The sequence below is a fragment of the Calypte anna genome, chromosome 3, assembly GCF_003957555.1.
Source record: "Calypte anna isolate BGI_N300 chromosome 3, bCalAnn1_v1.p, whole genome shotgun sequence".
NCBI classification, from domain to species: domain Eukaryota; kingdom Metazoa; phylum Chordata; class Aves; order Apodiformes; family Trochilidae; genus Calypte; species Calypte anna.
The window spans coordinates 76,062,221-76,081,710 of record NC_044246.1 but is presented as its reverse complement, the minus strand read 5'-3'; the positions used below and the strand labels follow the sequence as shown (position 1 = coordinate 76,081,710).

The 19,490-nt window shown below is 38.0% G+C and overlaps 1 protein-coding gene across 1 annotated transcript in view; it reads right to left on the bottom strand.

Annotated features, from left to right (window-relative positions):
- The window catches only part of MMS22L (MMS22 like, DNA repair protein), an 84,016-nt gene that overhangs the window by 47,278 nt on the left and 17,248 nt on the right, over positions 1-19,490 (bottom strand). The window contains exons 10-13 of the mRNA XM_030447907.1: positions 15,283-15,345; positions 11,963-12,082; positions 11,294-11,520; positions 7,442-7,951 (exon numbers count right to left, since the gene is read on the bottom strand). Of these exons, the coding sequence (XP_030303767.1) occupies positions 7,442-7,951; positions 11,294-11,520; positions 11,963-12,082; positions 15,283-15,345 (920 nt within the window). The remainder of the gene's footprint in view (positions 1-7,441; positions 7,952-11,293; positions 11,521-11,962; positions 12,083-15,282; positions 15,346-19,490) is intronic.

Below are 19,490 nucleotides of genomic sequence, written 5' to 3'. Positions count from 1 at the left end.
TCAGCAGACTAGTAATCTTAAAAAGACTACCCCCTGAAAAATGTTTGTCTAATGCAGTCTAAAAAGTAAAAAAATTAAATTCAACAACTCTCTCTTGCAGCCTACCAGAGTGTTGACACTGCAGACTACTCTAACCACACTAAACTTCTGCCCTGAACTAAGCCAATTCCTTCCTCACTGGCATGGAGAACAGAAACTTATCTTCTTTGACATGGTCTTCTACATATTGGATAACTTCTAGCCTGTCTCCCTTCAACCTTTACTACCTAAAACCAGTTCTGTCAAACTTCTACAAACTTCCTACTCCGATCATTCACTTTTGTGACTCTCTTAAATTTTCAATTTATTCATATATGTATTGTAAACTGACATACAGAACTACAGCTAAAGTCAGAGTAAGCAGCTCCTTTAACCTGCAGAAGTTTTATTAATACACTCCACAGTGACATTTAAATAAATTTATTTTTTCTTAGGCTGTCACATCAAGACCTGCTCTTGATTATACATGCTGTGTGAATTAAAGAATATCACTGTTACAAGAGAGAAAAATGGACAGATATCAATCACATTTCCAGTAATTGTTTTTACAGCCACTACTCCCTTACAAATTCATGTGAATAAATATCCATGAAACAGTGGTCCAAACACAAGTACCCTCTCTACTTCCATTTCAAGGTACAAGGGAATCTACCAGAAACAACATCCCAACCATTTGGTTTCCCTCCCTGCAAGAGGCAGAAACTGTGCTGCTGCAGAGACAAAATATCCAGGGACAAAATAGCATCTGTGCTGAGCAGACAGCAAAGTCTACAAGCAAGGGCATGTTGGGCTGATGGGGTAACAGCTGTGGCAGCTACCTGCATTCAACCACCCCTGGATGTGGGTATTCCCTTTGTTTCTCTCACCTCAGAGTACATACTACCTCTCCAAACTTTGACAGCATGGTTGTCACACTCAGTATTGCGTATGTTATATTACAATTTTTCTTTTCAAATTTCAGTATGTTTCAAAAGTACTATTTTTAAAAATACCAAGGTAGTTTTAAATTCTGGTTCTGCTCTCTATTTAAGCAGAGAAATGCCCTGTAACTTCTGACCACATAGAAACAGACAAACTCTAACTCTTCATTTTGATCTACTACAACTAGCTGTGCTTAGCACTTCCTCATTTTCAGTGATCTAAAGTGATACCATCAAGCACAGATAATCTGAAGATAACACTGAAGCCTAACACTAATTATTTTTTTTTATGAAAAACTTCTCTCATTCCTATAGACTCACAGCACCATTTTACAGTAAAACTGTACTTGTAAGGCTGCTGTTCTGCTCTTTTCTGTTACAGTACCCAGAAACAAGTAAACTGGAAGCTGTTCTACATCCCAGAGGAAATTTCATCATAAGTAAAAGCATCCAAGAAGAAGAAGAATCAAATCATATGTACCCAGAAAACAGTAAGCATTAAACACAGAATGTACTTAGATTCATCCCCTCTCTTCATTTAGTCACTGGTTTCATGAGAGCACCAAATTTCTTTTGCTGATGAGGTAGTCCCATAAGTCAGTAGCAAGAAAAGCTGACGCTGGCAGTTTACAGCTGTCAGTAGCAGAATGTGAAGCAAACTTAGAAAAAATGAAGCAAGTGGCCAGCCACAGCATCAGTGATGGAGATGGGGAGATCAAAACCCAAAGCTTGTTCTACCAAACCACTGAGTCTTTCACAACTGCACAAACTACTGCAATCGGTGTTGTGTTCAACACCTGCCAGGTGCTTTGCTTGCTGTTCATTTTCCTCCACCAAGAAAAGTATATTCATGTGTTCAGTTAGCATAAGGATTCTTCTTCGAGTTCATTCAGCTTTTTTATCCTCTTTAAAGGTCACCTTTCTTTAAAACACACAGGCAGAAATTAATTCTGCTCTCTTGAGAGATCACCTCCTTTCACAGGGGCCAGCAGTGGAGAGTACAAAGAGAAATATTTTGTGTGAAGCAGACACAGACACACATCCAGTTCAGTGCACACAGATGACTCGTTTAACCATTCTTGAAGACTACAGTGGCTTGCTATCATCCCAAAATGCACATTCACTGTTTTATCAATCAGGTTTGCAACTCTGATAAGAGACCAGAAGCATAAAGGAATAGGTTGGTGGAGGAGCAGAGTGCACTTCAGTATTCTAGGGAGCCTGAGAACTTCCTCCCCAAGCCAGCTACCTTCATTCTTCTGCGTGGGCTGTCAGTAGGAGGCAGCATTGACTCTGACAGCAGCAGCTCTGCACCGCCAAGTAGTTGGGAGCTTGCTTCATTCTTCTGTCATTATATAGGCAGGATGACACTGTTCTCTAATCCAGCCAAAGCTGATAAGTACCATCAACCTGTCACTTCCTACATTTCAAATTCTAACATTGCAGCATCAAAGAGTTTTTACATTTCGATTTCTTTTGCTGGCAGCGGTCGGTAGCCTCTCATTCTCCCACGGTGTTCTAATGCAGCATTTGCACACCGGGGTTACTCCCAGCCTGAATAGCAGGTCATCCCCTACTCACTGAGCTCATCTGCAGCCCATGTGCTAGGCAATTTAGATCCAATCAGCCCTTATTTAGCTCAAGAGTAATGAGCAGCATAGTGACACAGACTTAAGCCTGACCCTCAGGACACTGCTCATCAAGCAGTAAAACTGTGACAAAATCATTCATCTTCCACCCGCTGGCAAGAAATAATACTCGCACTCACTGTATTACTTTTTCAAGATATAGGAAAAAAAAAAAGTCCTGAATTTTCATGATGTGAGACATTAATTTGCAGAAAGCTGAATTCCCTTAAACCCCCCTGTTGCTATGAGCTCACCAGGGGGAAATAGGCCTTAGGAGACTGAAATGGAATAAAGAAAATTGCTCCAGCTTTCTTTTCATTTTAAATAAGCCTTAAATCTGACAAGAGATATCCTAAAGAGAGAAGAAATATATATCCTGTAAGGTAACGAAGAAACAATCAAAATTAAGAGATTAGAAGGCTACTTGCATATAATGGCTGTATTGGCAAAAGCATTTCTTTGTTTAACATATACAACAACAACAAAAATTCCATATGGAAAGATACTCTTGCAGCTCGCATGAAGAATATGAGAAGGAAATCTGAGAGGAAAGTTAATTTGGGGGAAACAGTTTCAAAAGTGAGACACTTCCATCAGAAAACAAATCTATGCTTTATGTCCTTCAGGGAGCACATTTTTCTCTAAACAACTGCAGGGTCTCAAGCAGCAGGTTCTCAGTACACCTGGATATGATTTCACTTTTTTTTTTTGGAGGATTTATTCCTTCACAACAGTAAGCCTTGTATTGCTGTCAGGTAGGCCACAGAATGCTTATGTGGATTAATTTTTGGTAAATAAAGTGGATACAATGGATGAAACACAGGAAAGCTTTTCAATCTGTAGCACAGGGGGATAGAGCTGTGTATCTTCATGATTGATGTTTAAGTACAAGGCTTGAGTTTCTTTAGCTCTGGGTGCCTACCAAGACTGGCTTTGTTCTGGCATCAACAATCAGAAGGTCCTGTGACAGCTTTTGTTGTTTCAGGTTTTTTCTTAAAGTGACTAGACTAGAATAATTTCAGTTGGAAAGGGATCAGCAACTATCATGTAGTCCAACTGCCTGCCCCAAATCAGGGCCGACCAAAATTAAAGCATGTTAAGGGCATTGTCTAAATGCCTTTTTTAACACTAACAGGCTTGAGGCACCAACCATCTCTCTAGGAAGCCTTTGTTTGACTATCCTCTCAGGAAAGAAATGCCTCCTAATATCCAATCTAAACTTCCCTTGGCACAACTTTGAGCTGTTCTCATGCATCCTCTCATAGGATCCCTGGGAGAAGACCTCTGCACTTCCCTTTCCACTTCCCCTCCTCAGGAAGCCATAGAGAGAAGTGCAAACTCCCTTCAGCATCCTGTTCTCCAAACTAGACAGGTCCAAAATCCTCAGTTGCTCCTCATAAGACTTGCCCTCCAGGCCCATCAACAACTTTGTTGCCCTCTTTCTAAAGCAGACACTCTCTTAATTTATCTTAAAAACCAATGAAATGGATTTTAATAAATTACTCAGCTTTCAAAAGGCTGTCTACTGATTCAAGAAAACGGACAAGTCGATGTGAATATTTTTAAAAACTTGAACCAGTGACAGACAGACACAAGAACTTTTACACACAAAGTATGAGGTACGCAACTCCAGTGCACACTGTATCTCATTTCATTACTTTCTATAGTAACACTGTTAAAGCAGAGGACACATGGCCAAAACATGTCACTTTTACCTATTAATCTCTGTAGATGAGAACACAAGGGACAAAGGTATATCCTACATTCAAAAGCAGTGCTTGCTCCTCATGCTCCAAAGCATTTAGAGACTAGATTTTCTTTACATTCAAACCTCAGCTTTTTTAATGGAATAACTGAACTTTTAAAAAAAAACCAAAAAAACCCTTTACGCTGTAAGTCAAGTTAGCACAACATACGCTTCCTCCCAAACATAAGATCTGTGTTGTGAAGAATCAACCTATTTTCTTTTCAGTCAAAGACGTTCACAAACTTTTAATGACTTTCTAATGGTAATTCATTACACCTGGGAGATCTTGGTGCCAAACAAAGATGTTCTGACTCTCAGTTCAGTGGTTGAGCCAGAGATGCCCACTGTACGTATCAGGACATCACATCCAGTATCTTTTAATATACGTATGGAATGGGTAAAGGAGACTTAGGCTCTTCCAAACTCTCTGGATACAGTTTTCAGAAGTTCATCACCAGAAAGTACTTTTACAAAGATTAACAGCAAAACCCCTGAGGGGGATAGAAAGGAGGGAGGGGCAAAACCCTTTCTATTCTCCTCCTGAGCTTATCTGCTGACTTACACGATAACAGGGAGGGGGAGGGAGGCTTCTGTTGGTCTCAGAAAGCTTCCCACAGGCTCTTTGGATGGCAAGTATAACGAAAAAAAAAATTACAAATTACTACACATTTTCATAGCAAAGATATACTGGATAATGCATTCCTATCATGATCTCTCTCACAACCTCAAGGCTAGATACACTCCAACAGACAGAAACATCCAGTTCTGCTGTTATCATTGGCACAGTTATTAATGTAATTTTTATTTACATATATATATGTATATATATACACACACACATATATAATGTAACCTGTAATTAGAGACAGGTTTACTTGAATAGCTTATGTAATTTACACCCTGAAATTTTCAGTGGCTTCTCATGTCCTTCAACACTGGAAGAACAGTACAAATGGGCACAAAAACTTAAGAACTGTTTTTAAAATAACACTACCATTTATTAAGTTATTAGCTTTGTGGTACTTCTCATTTCTCCTATGGGAACCAGTAGCATGGGAACCTCCCTGTAGTTAGGCAAAGGTATTCAGGATCCAGCCTTGACTTCACACATGGGCATGTACTTGCATTTTATAATCCTGCAACTCAGTGCTAATACACTACAAAATGTAAGTTCCAGAATGATGATGAGTGAAAGCCTATGTCAGAACAATACCTAATTACAATAAACAACATTTTAAGAAAAACATATCACATTGCTGGAAGCTACTGTATTCAGACACTCAGTAGGTTTCTCTGAGTCTGTGTCTATCTTTACAGAGCTCTGCAAAGTAGAAAAAAATTCTAAAACTGTTTAGAAACAAAACAAAAAGAAAAATTACTTCTGAGCTAGAAGCTTAATATTTCAAGGAAGAGCTAGGTTTGCATTTTTGTTTTTGGGAGTTTCTTGATTGTTTACTGTTTATTTTACATACGTTTTTTAAAAGGAAATGGTATTAAAATGCAATCTTACACTTTATACTGCATCTCACTATGAAGATCTACTTGGAAGTGCCAGCAAGTAGCATCTTGTTTCCAATTACTCACCACATATCAAAAACTAATAAAAATTACTTCACAGTCATATATATAGTCATAGTTCTGTTTAAGTATATGGACACCAAAATAATCATAATAATTTTTTTAAAAAGTGGTTTAAAAAACCTTATTTAAAACAGTCATAGGTAAATAAACAATCAAAAGCTACCACTACTTTTCTAACAGACAAGAAAAGCCCAGAAAGGGATATTTTAAAACACAGCAGTGTAAAAATGGTGAAAGGGGGGGCCTCTTTTCAGAAGCCTTTTAAGAAAAAAGAAAGGAAGAAAACAAGTGCACTTTCAAAACCTTGTATGCCAAGTTTTAGCCCAGAGCAAGTTTTAGCAGCTATGTTACAAACCCTTGAAAATAAAGGTTTATAATGGAAATGCTGACAGACCCTTAACCATAGCAGCATGAATAGCTATAATTAAAGAAGAGCTTTTGGCTACAACCTCGCTCTGCAAGGGAAAGATTGCCATTTTTACAGTATTCTCAAATGAAAGAAAATGGGAAACCTGGAATACAATTCTAGCAGGCCAACAAAATATGTTAAATGGGAATTGCTAAAACTATTTGACATTTTAAGCTTTAAATACTGAGATGTTTAGTTAATATAATCGAGTCAGTATTTTCATAATACTACTTAATCAGCAGTAAAGAATGTTTCTGCGAGCCATCATCTAGGGTTAGAAGAAAGTGGTACATGAAGTTAGTATTTCCTAACAACCTAGAGGAAGCTGCTTCTCTCCTTAATCAATGATCTCACTTCCTTTCTACCTGTGAATTTCTTGTCATAGTGTTATAAAATTTCAATTAGAGTGCAGTGAACAAAAAAAATTACAATTATGAAAGGACTACTATCCTATATGCCTGGACTTCCAGAGCAGGAGAGATAATGACATTGAAACATTTCATCCTTTTCCAAGTTTACAGACAGACCAGGCCTAATCAGTCTGGTTAAGCCCATGTTGTCAATGAGTTGTCCAAATCTTCTGAACCACAGAAGTGGTCTTCCTGTTGTTTTACATATATGGCAACAGAGGACTATTTTTAGTGAGTCTGTCGAAGCGGGAGAGAGAACCAGTAACTTTCTTCTGTTTGATGCAGCCTGAAGATCAAACCATTCTATAAACATCAAGGAATTAAACTTCTCTGTAGATGGGATAAATAGGAAGGTAGAATATACAAACAGAAACTGAACTGTTGAAACAAAGGTCTGATCCTATCTCTTACCAATTAGTATTCAAGTGAGCTGGTAATTCAGATATTTCAAGAGACCTGCTTTTTGTCAGAAGGGGTACACACAGTCCTATGCATTGACTGTGATAATCTGAAAAAACTGCAATGAACTTGAATGCCTTCCCCTCTGTTCTACAAGAGAACCACATAACCCCCAGTTTCCAGAATTCTGGAAAGCTTGAAAAGAATGCCAGGTTATGAAACAGGCAACTTTTTTTCACAAGTCTCAAATTTCTCTCTCATAAAATCAGCATCCTAGTCTATATCCACAATTTAAGCACATAACTTACCGAAGTCTTGCTAGAACAACCTGAAGAAAATTTAGGACCATACTCAGTTCAGCTCCTCGACAAGCAGGCAGCAGCATACTAAAGCCATCATTCAGCAACTTTTCCTCAGAAAGGCTCAAGTAGCAGCTGGTCTCAAATACTTCTTGGACACCATCAATGTAGGTTGAAAGTAGAATCCAGAGATTCTGTTTCTGTGTGTTGTCATTTTTAGTCACTAAAAATGCCTTTGCCTTCTCATGGAAAGCATTTGAGAGTTTCTCAGCTAGGACGCTAATGTCCATGTTCTTCTCAACATAAATCAAAATGAAAGCAAAAAGACCTCTCCAGATAAGAGCTCTCTGAGACACGGTGACAGAGGATGAAATCAGGAAATCCAAGAGATCCAACACTCGACTGACGATATCTTCTGTCTCTGCAACACTTGCCAGCATGAGGAATAGGTTAAAAAAGTTCTGCAGCCCCACTTCTGTCAGTTCCTGCATTCTTCTCCGGTGGAACTTGGAATAAATTCTACAAAAAAAAAAAAACCAAACAAATAAAACAAACAAACAAACAAACAAATCAGGAAAGAGATTGTACACACTTCAAGTGTACAATTCCCTATCTCCTTGATAAACTAATATTGTATTTCTATGCTTTTATTGTCTTCAAATATCTCTCAAATTCTAAACATCCTCTTTTCCCCTTCCTTGTCTACTCTTGACTACTGGAACAAACATGCTGTTTCATTTTCTGCTCCTATACAAGGTACATTTAAAGGGTTTTCAACCCCAGGTCCAGCCTTATCCTTCTCCATTACCCAGTGGCTAGTATTATGTTAAGCACAATCTTATGAGCAGATTCTATTCTGTAATGGATGTCCTCTGTACCATACCTTCCCATCTATCAAACTTGGTCCAAGAGGGTGGCTAGGAAAGGATATGATGTGTTAAGTGGCATCTTTCATAGAATCATAGACTATGCCAAGTTGGAAGGGACCCATCAGGATCACCAAATCCAACTCCTGTCCCTATGTAGGGCACCCCCAGGATCACACCATGTGCCTGAGAGGATCATCCAAATGGTTCTTGAACTCAGGCAGGCTTGGTGCTGTGACCACTTCCCTGGAGAGCCTGTTCCACTGCTCAACTGCCCTCTGGGTGAAAAAAAACCACCTTTCTGGTATCTGACCTAAACCTCCCATGATTCAGCTTTCTACCATCTCCCCGAGTCCTGTCTTTAGTCAAGGAATGGAAGAAGTAAGTGCCAATCCCATCTCTTCCCTCAAGGAAGCTGTAGACTGCTATGAGGTCACCCCTGAGCCTCCTCTTCTCCAAATTGAGAAATCCAAGTGACCTCAGCTTTTCCTCATAAATCATCCCTTACCAGCCATTCACTATCCTTGTTCCTCTCCTTTTAGCATGACCAAACAGTTGCTGTACAGCGTTTTTTCCCCTAAAACTCTATTTCCAGGTGACACAGGAAAAAAAAAAAAACAAAGCCAAAACCAAACCCAAACACCAAGGACCCTCCTTCCTTTAGCTACAGATTTCTGTTATGCTACATATATATATATGTATATATAGAGCTGCTATACCCACAGCTGGTGTAATCAGAGGCTCACCTAGATAACCATCATTGCAGTCAAAATGAGAGGAAAATTTCAGATGAAAAGCTGCATTTCTCCACAATGCTTTGGCAAAGTCTGTAAAGATCTGTATCGAACAGTCCCTACTGTAGGTACTACCAACTGCAAGTCTGGGCAAGAAACCTCTCTCCAGGAGGAAGACATTAAGAAACTTTAAGCTGCATTGCTTGTATGACAGTGCTCAAGTTATACACAGCTGATGGTGAGAAGCACTGCTGCTTTCCAACTTTAAGGGGATTGACCAAAGCAGAAAATTTTTACACAGGTGTCTTTCCTGTGACTTTTGCTCAAAAACTGGACTCAGAATAAATGTCACCATTCATGAGAGAGGACTAAGATGAAAATGGTTTGCTTAGCTTTGATTTGTGTGTTTAAAACCTTGGGTATATTCTTCACCTTCAACTTAAAATAAGTTCCACACACAGTAGTTAAACATCCATAAATGCTGTTTGCCTATTCTGTCACCTGGAAAAATAGTTGGAAGTGGAGCTGAGGTTATTAAATCTAGCCACCAAAAATTACAGCAAATCCAATTAATGTTGTTTAGTAGCAAATTACTACTGACAGGCATTTGAGTTCTTCATGCATCAATTAATGCTTGGTTAGCTGCTGAAGACAGAGTTCATCCCAAAAATCATAGCTGTAGGCTGTTAAATTTTGCTACTTGTGTAATTGATTTATTCAAGGTAGAAATTACGAATACTGGTTGAGCAGATTGAAGCAGTGTGTGTTGTGTATCTTTATTCCCCCTCCTAAATTAGGGAAAGCAACAAGCTATAAGAGACCAAAAATGTAAGTATAATTTGTTTTCAGTAAAAATAGAGCAGGGTAATTATAATTACTAAAGAAAGACAGTTTCAGCATCCACCAACATATTTGTTTTTATGTAGTTGTAATTTTAAACTTCAACTTTACTGACTGTAAGAACTCATGAAGTACACATAAACATATCTTCCTTTTCTGACAGCCAAGATAATCCTTCTCTCTTGGAAAAAAACATACCACACACCTTTCTAATGTGTGCATACATTTGTGCATTTTTTATATATTAATTACTTGCAGCAGAAAAATTTTATATATACTTAAAATTTTACTTTAAGTACATATAATAGTAGTACTACAATTATTACTTTTAACAATAATTTATAATAATTACACTATTTTTTTTTAGAAATCAAAACATATATCCCAAACCAAAACTAATTCTAAGTTTTCTATATCCAACAAAAAAAAGAAAAACTTAAAAGTTAGCCGCTTTAATGATTGGTACAATTACTATAATAAGATTTTTAAAGATCCATTAAAAAAAAACCTGTAAGGAATCTTGGAAACAGTGAAAAAGGAAATGGAAGTACAGATGAAATAGCAGGCTTAGCAAGAGCCAGCCTGCATGTTCTTGGACAACACATGGCTTTTCTTTGACAACACATGCTGCTTACATGCAGCTCAGACAGGATTTCTATGCTTTAATTATGTTACCTGTCTGGCAATACAGTTGCACCACTATATAGGTTGCCAGTGTACTAAATTCCTGGCCTGTAGGACAAAGCAAATCACCACAGGCTATGGACGCCAAGGTGGCTCTTGGACCCAGCTTTTGGACTCTGTCAGAGCCTCAACTGGCAGCAGAAGCCTCAGGGAACAGCTGCCTTCTTCAAATTACGAATCACTCTGGATCCCTTTTATTTTCTCATGAACACAGTACCTCCACTTTGCTTTGGTATGTGATCAGAGGGCAGGAGAACCTCTCCTGTGAGGACAGACTGAGAGAGTTGGGGTTATTCAGTCTGGAGAGGAGAAGGCTCTGAAGAGACCTTACTGTAGCCTTCCAGTATCTGAAGGGGGCCTGCAAGAAAGCTGGTGAGGGACTTGTTAGGATGTCAGGTAGTGATAGGACATGGGGGAATGGATTCAAACCAGAGGAGGGGAGATTTAGATTAGCAATTAGGAAGAAGTTCTTCACCATGAGGGTGGTGAGACAGGAAGAGGTTGCCCAGAGAGGTGGTGGAAGCCCCATCCCTGGAAGCTTTTAAGGCCAGGATGGACAGGGCTCTGAGCAACCTGATCCTACTGGGAGGTGTCCCTGGCCATGGCAGGGGGTTGGAACTAGATAATCTTAAAGGTCCCTTCCAACCCTGAAAATTCTGTGATTTTATGTGGCTGGAAGGACCATGCAGTCTGACTTGCTAGAGTAAAACAAGAGAGAAACTAAATAGCAGCCATACCGTCCTTTGATTTGTTTCCAAGGATTCACGCCACCATTCTCTGCCTCTTGTTTCATCATCCGTGCCAAAATGCTGAGAAAAATGAAGTAACTGTTGCTGGACTCGTAAAGGGTAGGGATCTGCTGTTCACAACAGCAACTTTTCACCAACTCAAGCATTGACAAAGGAGTTTTACTAACACTTGCCAGACCCTTCAGACCAAGCCAGGGAACAGTGAAGCAACTGTTCTAGAAGGATAAATGGAAACAGTATGGATTATAAGTAACAATAAATACTAATATTCCAAAGGCAATAAGATGCAATCCTTCACACAAACAAAAGGACACCACAACTTAAGAAAAAAAGATGCATTGTAACTACCTGAAAAGTATTTTTACAAGATTTAAAATCTTGCAGTGCTCAGTAGTCCTGATGCAAAAAAATGAGTAAAAATATAATTCTGTATTTTTACATTGTATTGATATTATATTTATAATTCTGTATATTTAAACATGATTACTTAAATGCATATAGCAAATTTAAGGCAAGTTCCATAGACTAGTCATTTTTACAACCATATAAGCAAACCATACTTGGCTAGAGGAGAATCAGTATTAATTTTTTATTGCTAAAAAACAAGGACAGTCCATGTGCAAATCTACACTTTTTTTTTCCTATTTATTTGCTTACCAGATTCTTGCTGTAATAATCCCAGAGTATGGTGGCCACAGAGAGGTTCAATTCCCAGAAACTACACAAAGTCCAACAGCACTGAAGATGCATTCGTAAGTGTTCCTCTAGCACACCAGCCTTGAAAAAGGGAATAAAAAGTTTATCACTATGTCTACACATAAATCCAGCACTACCAGACTATTAAGAACAGTCTCCTAATATAAAAATTATTTTGAATTATATTATGCTGAGTAAATGCACCTGCTAATACAAGCAGTGAAGAAGAAGATAAAAGCTTATAACTGAATTCTGCAATCCAGCCACTCACCATCATCATTCACCATTTCAGGCATCCACAGAGGTGTAAACACATTAAGATAACAATCAACTCAATATTGTGAGCCTAACTTGAAACATGATGCATGGTACAGAACCTCACAAAAAGAGTAAGTGGGCATTAGCTATACTGAATGCATGAGTCTGCTGAACCCTTAAGCCCTGTTCTTCTCTTATGTAGGTGCCAAAGAAAGCTCATTCACCACTGATCCAGTCAGAAGGTGCAACTACCTGAGAGTTCCAATTTGCTTTTTAGTATTCCAAACAGGAGAATCTTTCCTTCCTCGACCCCCTGCAACATGGCTATATTGCTAACATCCCAGACAACTAAATCAAAGGCATACAAGTCACTGAACATCAGAAAACACTGTACCACACACTGTTTTCACTTCCAAATTTTGCACACAAAAGGAAGAAGGATCATAAGAAAGAAAAACAGGAAATTCTGAATTGTTTTAACAAGTGAAATATCCAGTTTGTAACCTAGGGTGGGATCCATCACTGGAGTTGTATCAGAGCTACAGCATTAGGAGCTCCATGTTGAGATTGAAATCACACGTCTAACCTAGTCTATTTTGGATATCTCATGTAGGATGATAAGTATAGCATGATAAGCCCTAGAAGGTCTTTATTGTATCCAGTGACTAGAAAAGTGGTTTAGTAGACCAGCTTGTGTGTGGTTGTCTTAAGGGAAGACTTTTACATGTGTTAAGTCTTAACATGTCTGGGATAGCAGTGAACTTGTTCTGTGCCAAGAGGAACACCCGACTTACTTCCAAGAAACTACCTAAGCATCACATAAGTCTGGAATGTCTAACTCCATAAAGTAAGTTAAAGAGGAATAAAAAGGGTAAAAAAACCCCAAACAAACAAAGAAAAAACCCAAACAGACACAGGATGAGTTTTAAGGCTCAACATCATAGCCTTAAGAAAGGGAATGAAAGAAACCATGCCTCAGATAAATATAGGAAAGTTACCCCTTCAATTCCAATTACAGTGTTAGGTCCTGAATTATGTCCCAGGCTCACTCAGCTAAGAAAATGCTTAAATAAAAATAAAATAATCACTGCTGCCATTTTGGCACTATCATTTCCTCTAACTTATTTTGCACAGCTTCTACAGTGAATCTCTAGGATAGATAACAGAGTATGTGCTGAAAAGAAAGGCTCTGGTCAGATTTACAAACACTTTCAAGCCAAGTGTCAGTGGGCAATATCATCAATAATGTCCTGTTGTTCATTCAAAGAGGACTATTCTCCCTTTTGCTTTTTTGTGCTTCTCCATGTTCCATTTCATTACTGACTTATTGAGATCTCACTGTGCTTTTGATTCCTAGGTTTTCTGGTCTCAAAAATACACACTCATCAGATACAGAGATACAAATGGATAAAAGGTAGGAGTGGCCACATGAAGCTGAAAGATTAGAGGAAATGGACTTTTACCGGAAAAAGAACATCTCTATATGCACCGTCAAGAAGACTGATGTGCAAGGACAGAAAACAGGATGCATTTTTAATAGAAGTACCTACAGGCACTCATGCATGCATATATATGGACTAATGCTCTCTAGTGAGCGTTTCCTACAAGCAGCTAACTCCAGAAAGTAAGAAAAAATAATTAACAAGTAAGAGAAAAAAAGGAAATAAACTAGATGTCTCCTTAGACAGTAGGAGTTGCAAAGGAATCCTTGTGGGTTTGTTTTAATTTCAACAGTGGTTGCCCTTTGGAAATTAAGACAGATATTTGCTTCAGATTACCATGTCATGATTAACTCATTCAAACCTGAACTTGGCCATCCAGCTGCTTTTTTAAACTGTAAGTCAATACTTGTTTATCAGAGGCACCAAAAAGTTGTATATTTTACATATATTCAAGTTTAGTGCAATCTTTTTTTTTTTCAAACAAACAAACAGACAGGAAAAGGTTAATATTTTGAAAAAAACTAACTACAAGTGTCCTCTTACAGCTTCTCAGGTTGTAACATACAAAAGATGCAACAGGAAAGTTAATAACCTACTCAATTTTTATGCCTCTTATCTTCTGTTGGAGTTTGGCATGATTTTTCAACTTTTTAATGCCCTATATGTCATTTGAACTATCCTAACAACTAAAAAATATTTGTTTTCTAAAAACAGTAGTTGTAACAAGAATTGTTCCATATTCCAGCTGTTGCTACTGCATGAGCAGGCACTTTTGCTTTCAACAGTAAAAGTTCACAGGATTTTTTTAGTTTCATGTCAGACCAAATAAAAAACCAAACATGTTTGTTCTTAAGCATACCCAAATAAAAAAATTATTTTTATAGGTGTTGCTGATACATCATTTGCAATTTGTACCATAAAACTTCAGAACAAATTTACAGAGCTGCAATGTAACATATTCTAAAACATGATGAACGGCATATTTAAAAGCATTTTAAAAAGAGGTCAATTCTGACCTCTGGGCCATGAAGCATTGCATTAACAGTTCTGCAGAAAGAAAAATGATAAGGTATGAAACGAGTGCTCAGAAACTAGAACCTTATCAGCAAGAATTTTATTCAAGCCTGTAAGACAAATTGCTCAGCAACGTAAGTCACCTTCCTGCTGTGATGGGGATATATCTGAATTTTCAATGCAACTGACTATCTCCCTCATCATGTCTCCTCAACTTGATATCCTTACATTTGGTATCTGGTTTACATTTTCTAAGCATCCAGTTCTTATTCTGAATACATCTTGTCTGAGTAGCCATATATCTCCCCTTTCAGTATAATTATCTTTCTCCTTTATCTGACAATTTAGCATCAAGCACAACCACTTTAAAGCAAGTGTAACTCCTAACAAGAAGGGAACTGTATACTGCCATAGTTCAGCTACATAAAGGATGTTCATTTACCAGTGATAAAAACACTAGAATTCCAAAAATACACTTGTTAGCTGGACTTTGTTTCATGCACTGTCTTTTCCTGAAAGCATCCCTGACACTTTCCTTGTTCATTATTTCTTCCTTTCCACACTTACTTGAGCATCGGTGGATTTTTTAAGGAGTTCTTCCACAAATTTCCAGTTGGATTCTTTCTGTTTCTGAAAAATAATGATTATCAGCATGAAATAGCATTGCATTCCACAGAACTCATTATAACATGAAAATAAGCTGGCAAGATAATTCCAGATGTATTTCATTTTATGACTGCATATTGTAGTCATGACTGAAAAAACTTTTTTCTTTTGTAATGTAATTGATATACGGCCTCAAAAAAAAAAAGAGCCAAAAGTAGAGTTTGAAATTCCAATGGATTTATGTGACTCATCTGCAATCCCAACTTTAAATTCAGGAAAGAAGCAAAATATTCAGGCATTTTTTGTTTGTAGCAGTATGTCTCAATTTCTACTTTTTCTTGGTGGGTTTTTTTGTGTGGTTTTTTGTTTGGTTTTGGTTTTGTTCCCCCTGCATGCACAAACACACACACACACATCTTTTTTCAGTGAAAAAACAAACAACCTGCAACAACAAACAAAGAACCAATCATTTTTCCGAGGCCAAACACGAAGGATTGTTTTGGTTTGTTAAGGAGTTGCCCAGAAAGTAACGTGGACTGTATAAACAGGAAAAAACACAGGGTAGGTCAAATATCATGCAAAATTTCTATTCTTCAGATTTGGAAGACAGATGACTATCTATCTCAATCAATCACTAGCCATGCTAGTGATTGTATAAGAGTTGTGTGGCAAAGTAAATTAAAAAGGAAAAGAATTTAGTGGGAAAGGAGAGTGTTATGCAACTAAGGCTGTTTCCCAGGAAAAAAATAAAAAGCAACCAAGTCAATATATTTACAATTCTAAGAGGTCCAAAAAAATAATTTCTTACACTCAGCTATGTATACAGCTTGTGCAGATAACTAGATGTGTGAAAACACTGCTTTTACTACTGTCCTGCCTTACTTATTCCCTCCACTATCACAACTGTGGACCCTTGTAAATTATTCTGCAGGATCTGTCCTTTATATGTCAGTATAATGCTTACAATAAAGAGCATCTTATGCTTTGGTACTTGAAATATAACTACTTTCTTGAAATATAACTACTTTCCAGCTCCAATGCCATAATGCTCCATCCTCCTCTGCTACTGAATACAATGCTAATGCTGTGAACTTGGTGACAGTTCCACACTGAACTCCAGAAAGTACCGAGAGAATTTTAAAGATGAACTCTTTAAAAAAGATACATCAATACTTATGTAACCCAATTTGACTACCTGGTGGCCTTAAATTTTTGCACAAGAGAGTTCTGAGAAATTGCCTGTTGTAGCAAGTTGCAGTTTGTAGCCTGTTTATGGAACAAATATGAATCAAAGAACAGATCTGCAGAAAGTTACATTCAAGCTGTGATTTCATGATTCAGGAACCTGAGCAGTATCCATCAAGGATACATCAGGGATACTGCTTCCTTCTCACCCTGCCAGCTGCTCTTCCCACCCTCACACCTACAGCATGCCATTGCTTGGTTGTCCCACTACTTTTGTTTGTGGGACACAGTGTGAACCAGATCAGTTCTGGGTCAGAGCTTTAGGAGAGAAAGGAATAATGAAAAAGAGAAGGGGACCTGACTCTGATCATAGGATGGGGTCATAAATAATTGTGCCAGAACAGCAGAGGGCATATCATGGTTGTAGACAGGACTTCTTATGCTATTTTTGATGCCAGAGCCTTTGAATCATGAAACTAGAGTTAGCATCCCATGAGAAAGAGAGGCCACTGCATCAACAAGTAGTCAAGGAGTAAAGGCAGCACTTCAATTATAAGTAAAACCCAGGAAGTGCACAATCAGCATTCCCAGACACTTCTGGCTAGTATTTATGGCATATTTTAATTTTTAGTACAGTATTTTAGAGCTTGCTGTTATTTGAATACTTACACACTGGCATGGTCCTACTGCAGACTCCAAGTAAACAAATATTCAACTGCTCAAAGGCCACATTTAAGAGAAAGTAGATATTGAGAGTCATGCTAAGAGACCTCTGAACATCTGGATCAGCCTGTTCAGAACATGCTTTTAGCACTCAGTCCAAGGACACGGGATTTATACAAAAGGTGTTTATGGCCAAAAGTTCCAGCTCAGCTGCAGTATGTAGATCACCTTACAAGATCCTGGAGTCATCTGGAGCAAACTCCTGATTCCAACTGGAATTGACTACAAGAACACACCCAGATTCATCCCAAACTCAGGAAAGAACGCTCCTGCTGCACTCTTTTCTTAACCTCCATTGTGTCTATCTTATTACAGGCTTATTTTATCCAAATCCCACTAAATTTACATCCTAACAGTATTCCCTGCTACACAAGCAATATGGCATGTTTAATTTTTACAATCCCTTCTTGTCAAAGATTGTGTACAAACTACATTACTTTCTCCAAACTTGTTTGCTTACATACTCTCATCACCCCAAAAAGTCTGAAAATCAACACAACCTGAAGACCTTACAGTGCATAAAAGTGCTGCTAAAATCAAAACCCTAAGCTGAGACCCGCAGGGTTCTCAGGGAGAAACTTGTGCAAAGACTGAAAACTGACTACCAGGAAGAACAGTATTAGACATCTCAGCTGGACACCCACGTTTGCATATCTCACCACATAGTCATTTGAGATTATTGTATTCAAAGGCAAGAATTCTTAGCCCCAAGTAATTCTGTCTATGTTTCCCTAGCCCAAAGCATATTGAAATTGACCCCTGCAATGTTCAGAAGAGGCAAATTTTCTCATCAGGTCCCACTTGGTTTTTAGATGTACAAAACTTGCTTTTGAGGAGAGTGCAGTGGGACCTGAATGTACATTATATCCCTTATAAGAGGGTCTAGAAAACCTGGCCAAAATTTTCTAGTTTTAAAAAAAATGGTTTCATGTGTATGAAATATTTGATATATATGAATCATTGCATATTTGAAATTACATTATATGAGCTAAAAGGGAAATATAAAAAGAAGCAAGCCTGAAACCTCTAGAATTTTTAAAGCTTTTCTAATAACCTCAAGGCCATGCAGACCACATAAAAAAACTGAAAATCTTCCACAGATGACATAGGCTTAGAGGCAATTTTTGCTACAGAGCACATGAATAACCATCATTATGACATATCACCCTCCCACCTCTGAACACAGTTAATTAAAAGAAAGCATGTGTCATGAAGCTATCACATCAGATGTTTAACTAACAAAACAGGACTACATTGAGCCCTGATGTAATTCTACTGACTTTACAAATTTATACCACAGACTTTTCTCATAATGTTCAAAGATTGTTTGAGGCTGTAATTCAGGAGAGTAGGGGATCAGGTTGGCTGGCAGAAAAATCTAAATAAATGGTTAACATCAACTTTTTATGACAGATTACATTCTTGTGGTGTTTGAAAAGGCTCTGTGTTATCGGTAACCTTTTCTTCGTAAAAACCCATGGCACTTAAGAGAACAGGGATCCCTGGACAAATTCACAGCCACACTCAGAGAAATGCAAAGCACAGCTAATAGTTTGAACAAAAAGACTGCTGGAAACATTAAGAGGAGCATGCACAGTATAATCTCATGATTTACAAATCAAAACTTGGACATTCTCTTCTCCCAGGTGGGCTCTAAGGAAAAAAATATGTCATCTTGGGCATGTCACTTCTTGTGGCTGTGTCTCAGATTCCAGTTTAAAAATAAAAACAGGAATATATTTTTCCATTTTCTGTATTTGGCTTATTTATATATTGTGTCCGAGGCAGAAAATAATCTCACAAGATTAAATACTTAGTAGACATCAGTCTGAGAGACAGAGAAGAAAATCCAACAAAGTAAACAGTATCACTGTACTCTGATTCAGGCATAAAATAAAAGAAAGCCAGTGTTAATGTCTGCTTCACACTAGTTTTTCTTTTTGACCTGGGACCAACCTTTTCTCTACATTTTAATTCCCCTAGAAAGCAGGGAGTGTAGTAATTCTATCTTGCCAATGTCCCTATGAAATATACTATGGACTGTGGGTCTCTCCCAGTAGCGCAGTAAAGAAGCAAAAGCAAGGGAAGCTTGGGATAACCTGACAGTGTAACAGTCAGATGTGGTCTGCAACCTGTATGAATGTGGAAGAAGTTGCTTCATTTTGCCATAGTATTACAAGAAAAGACTGAGCCACGTGATAATGAGCAGCCTGCCACATGTTCCTGAAGGATCTGTCAACCCAGAAGCAGCAAAAGCATCC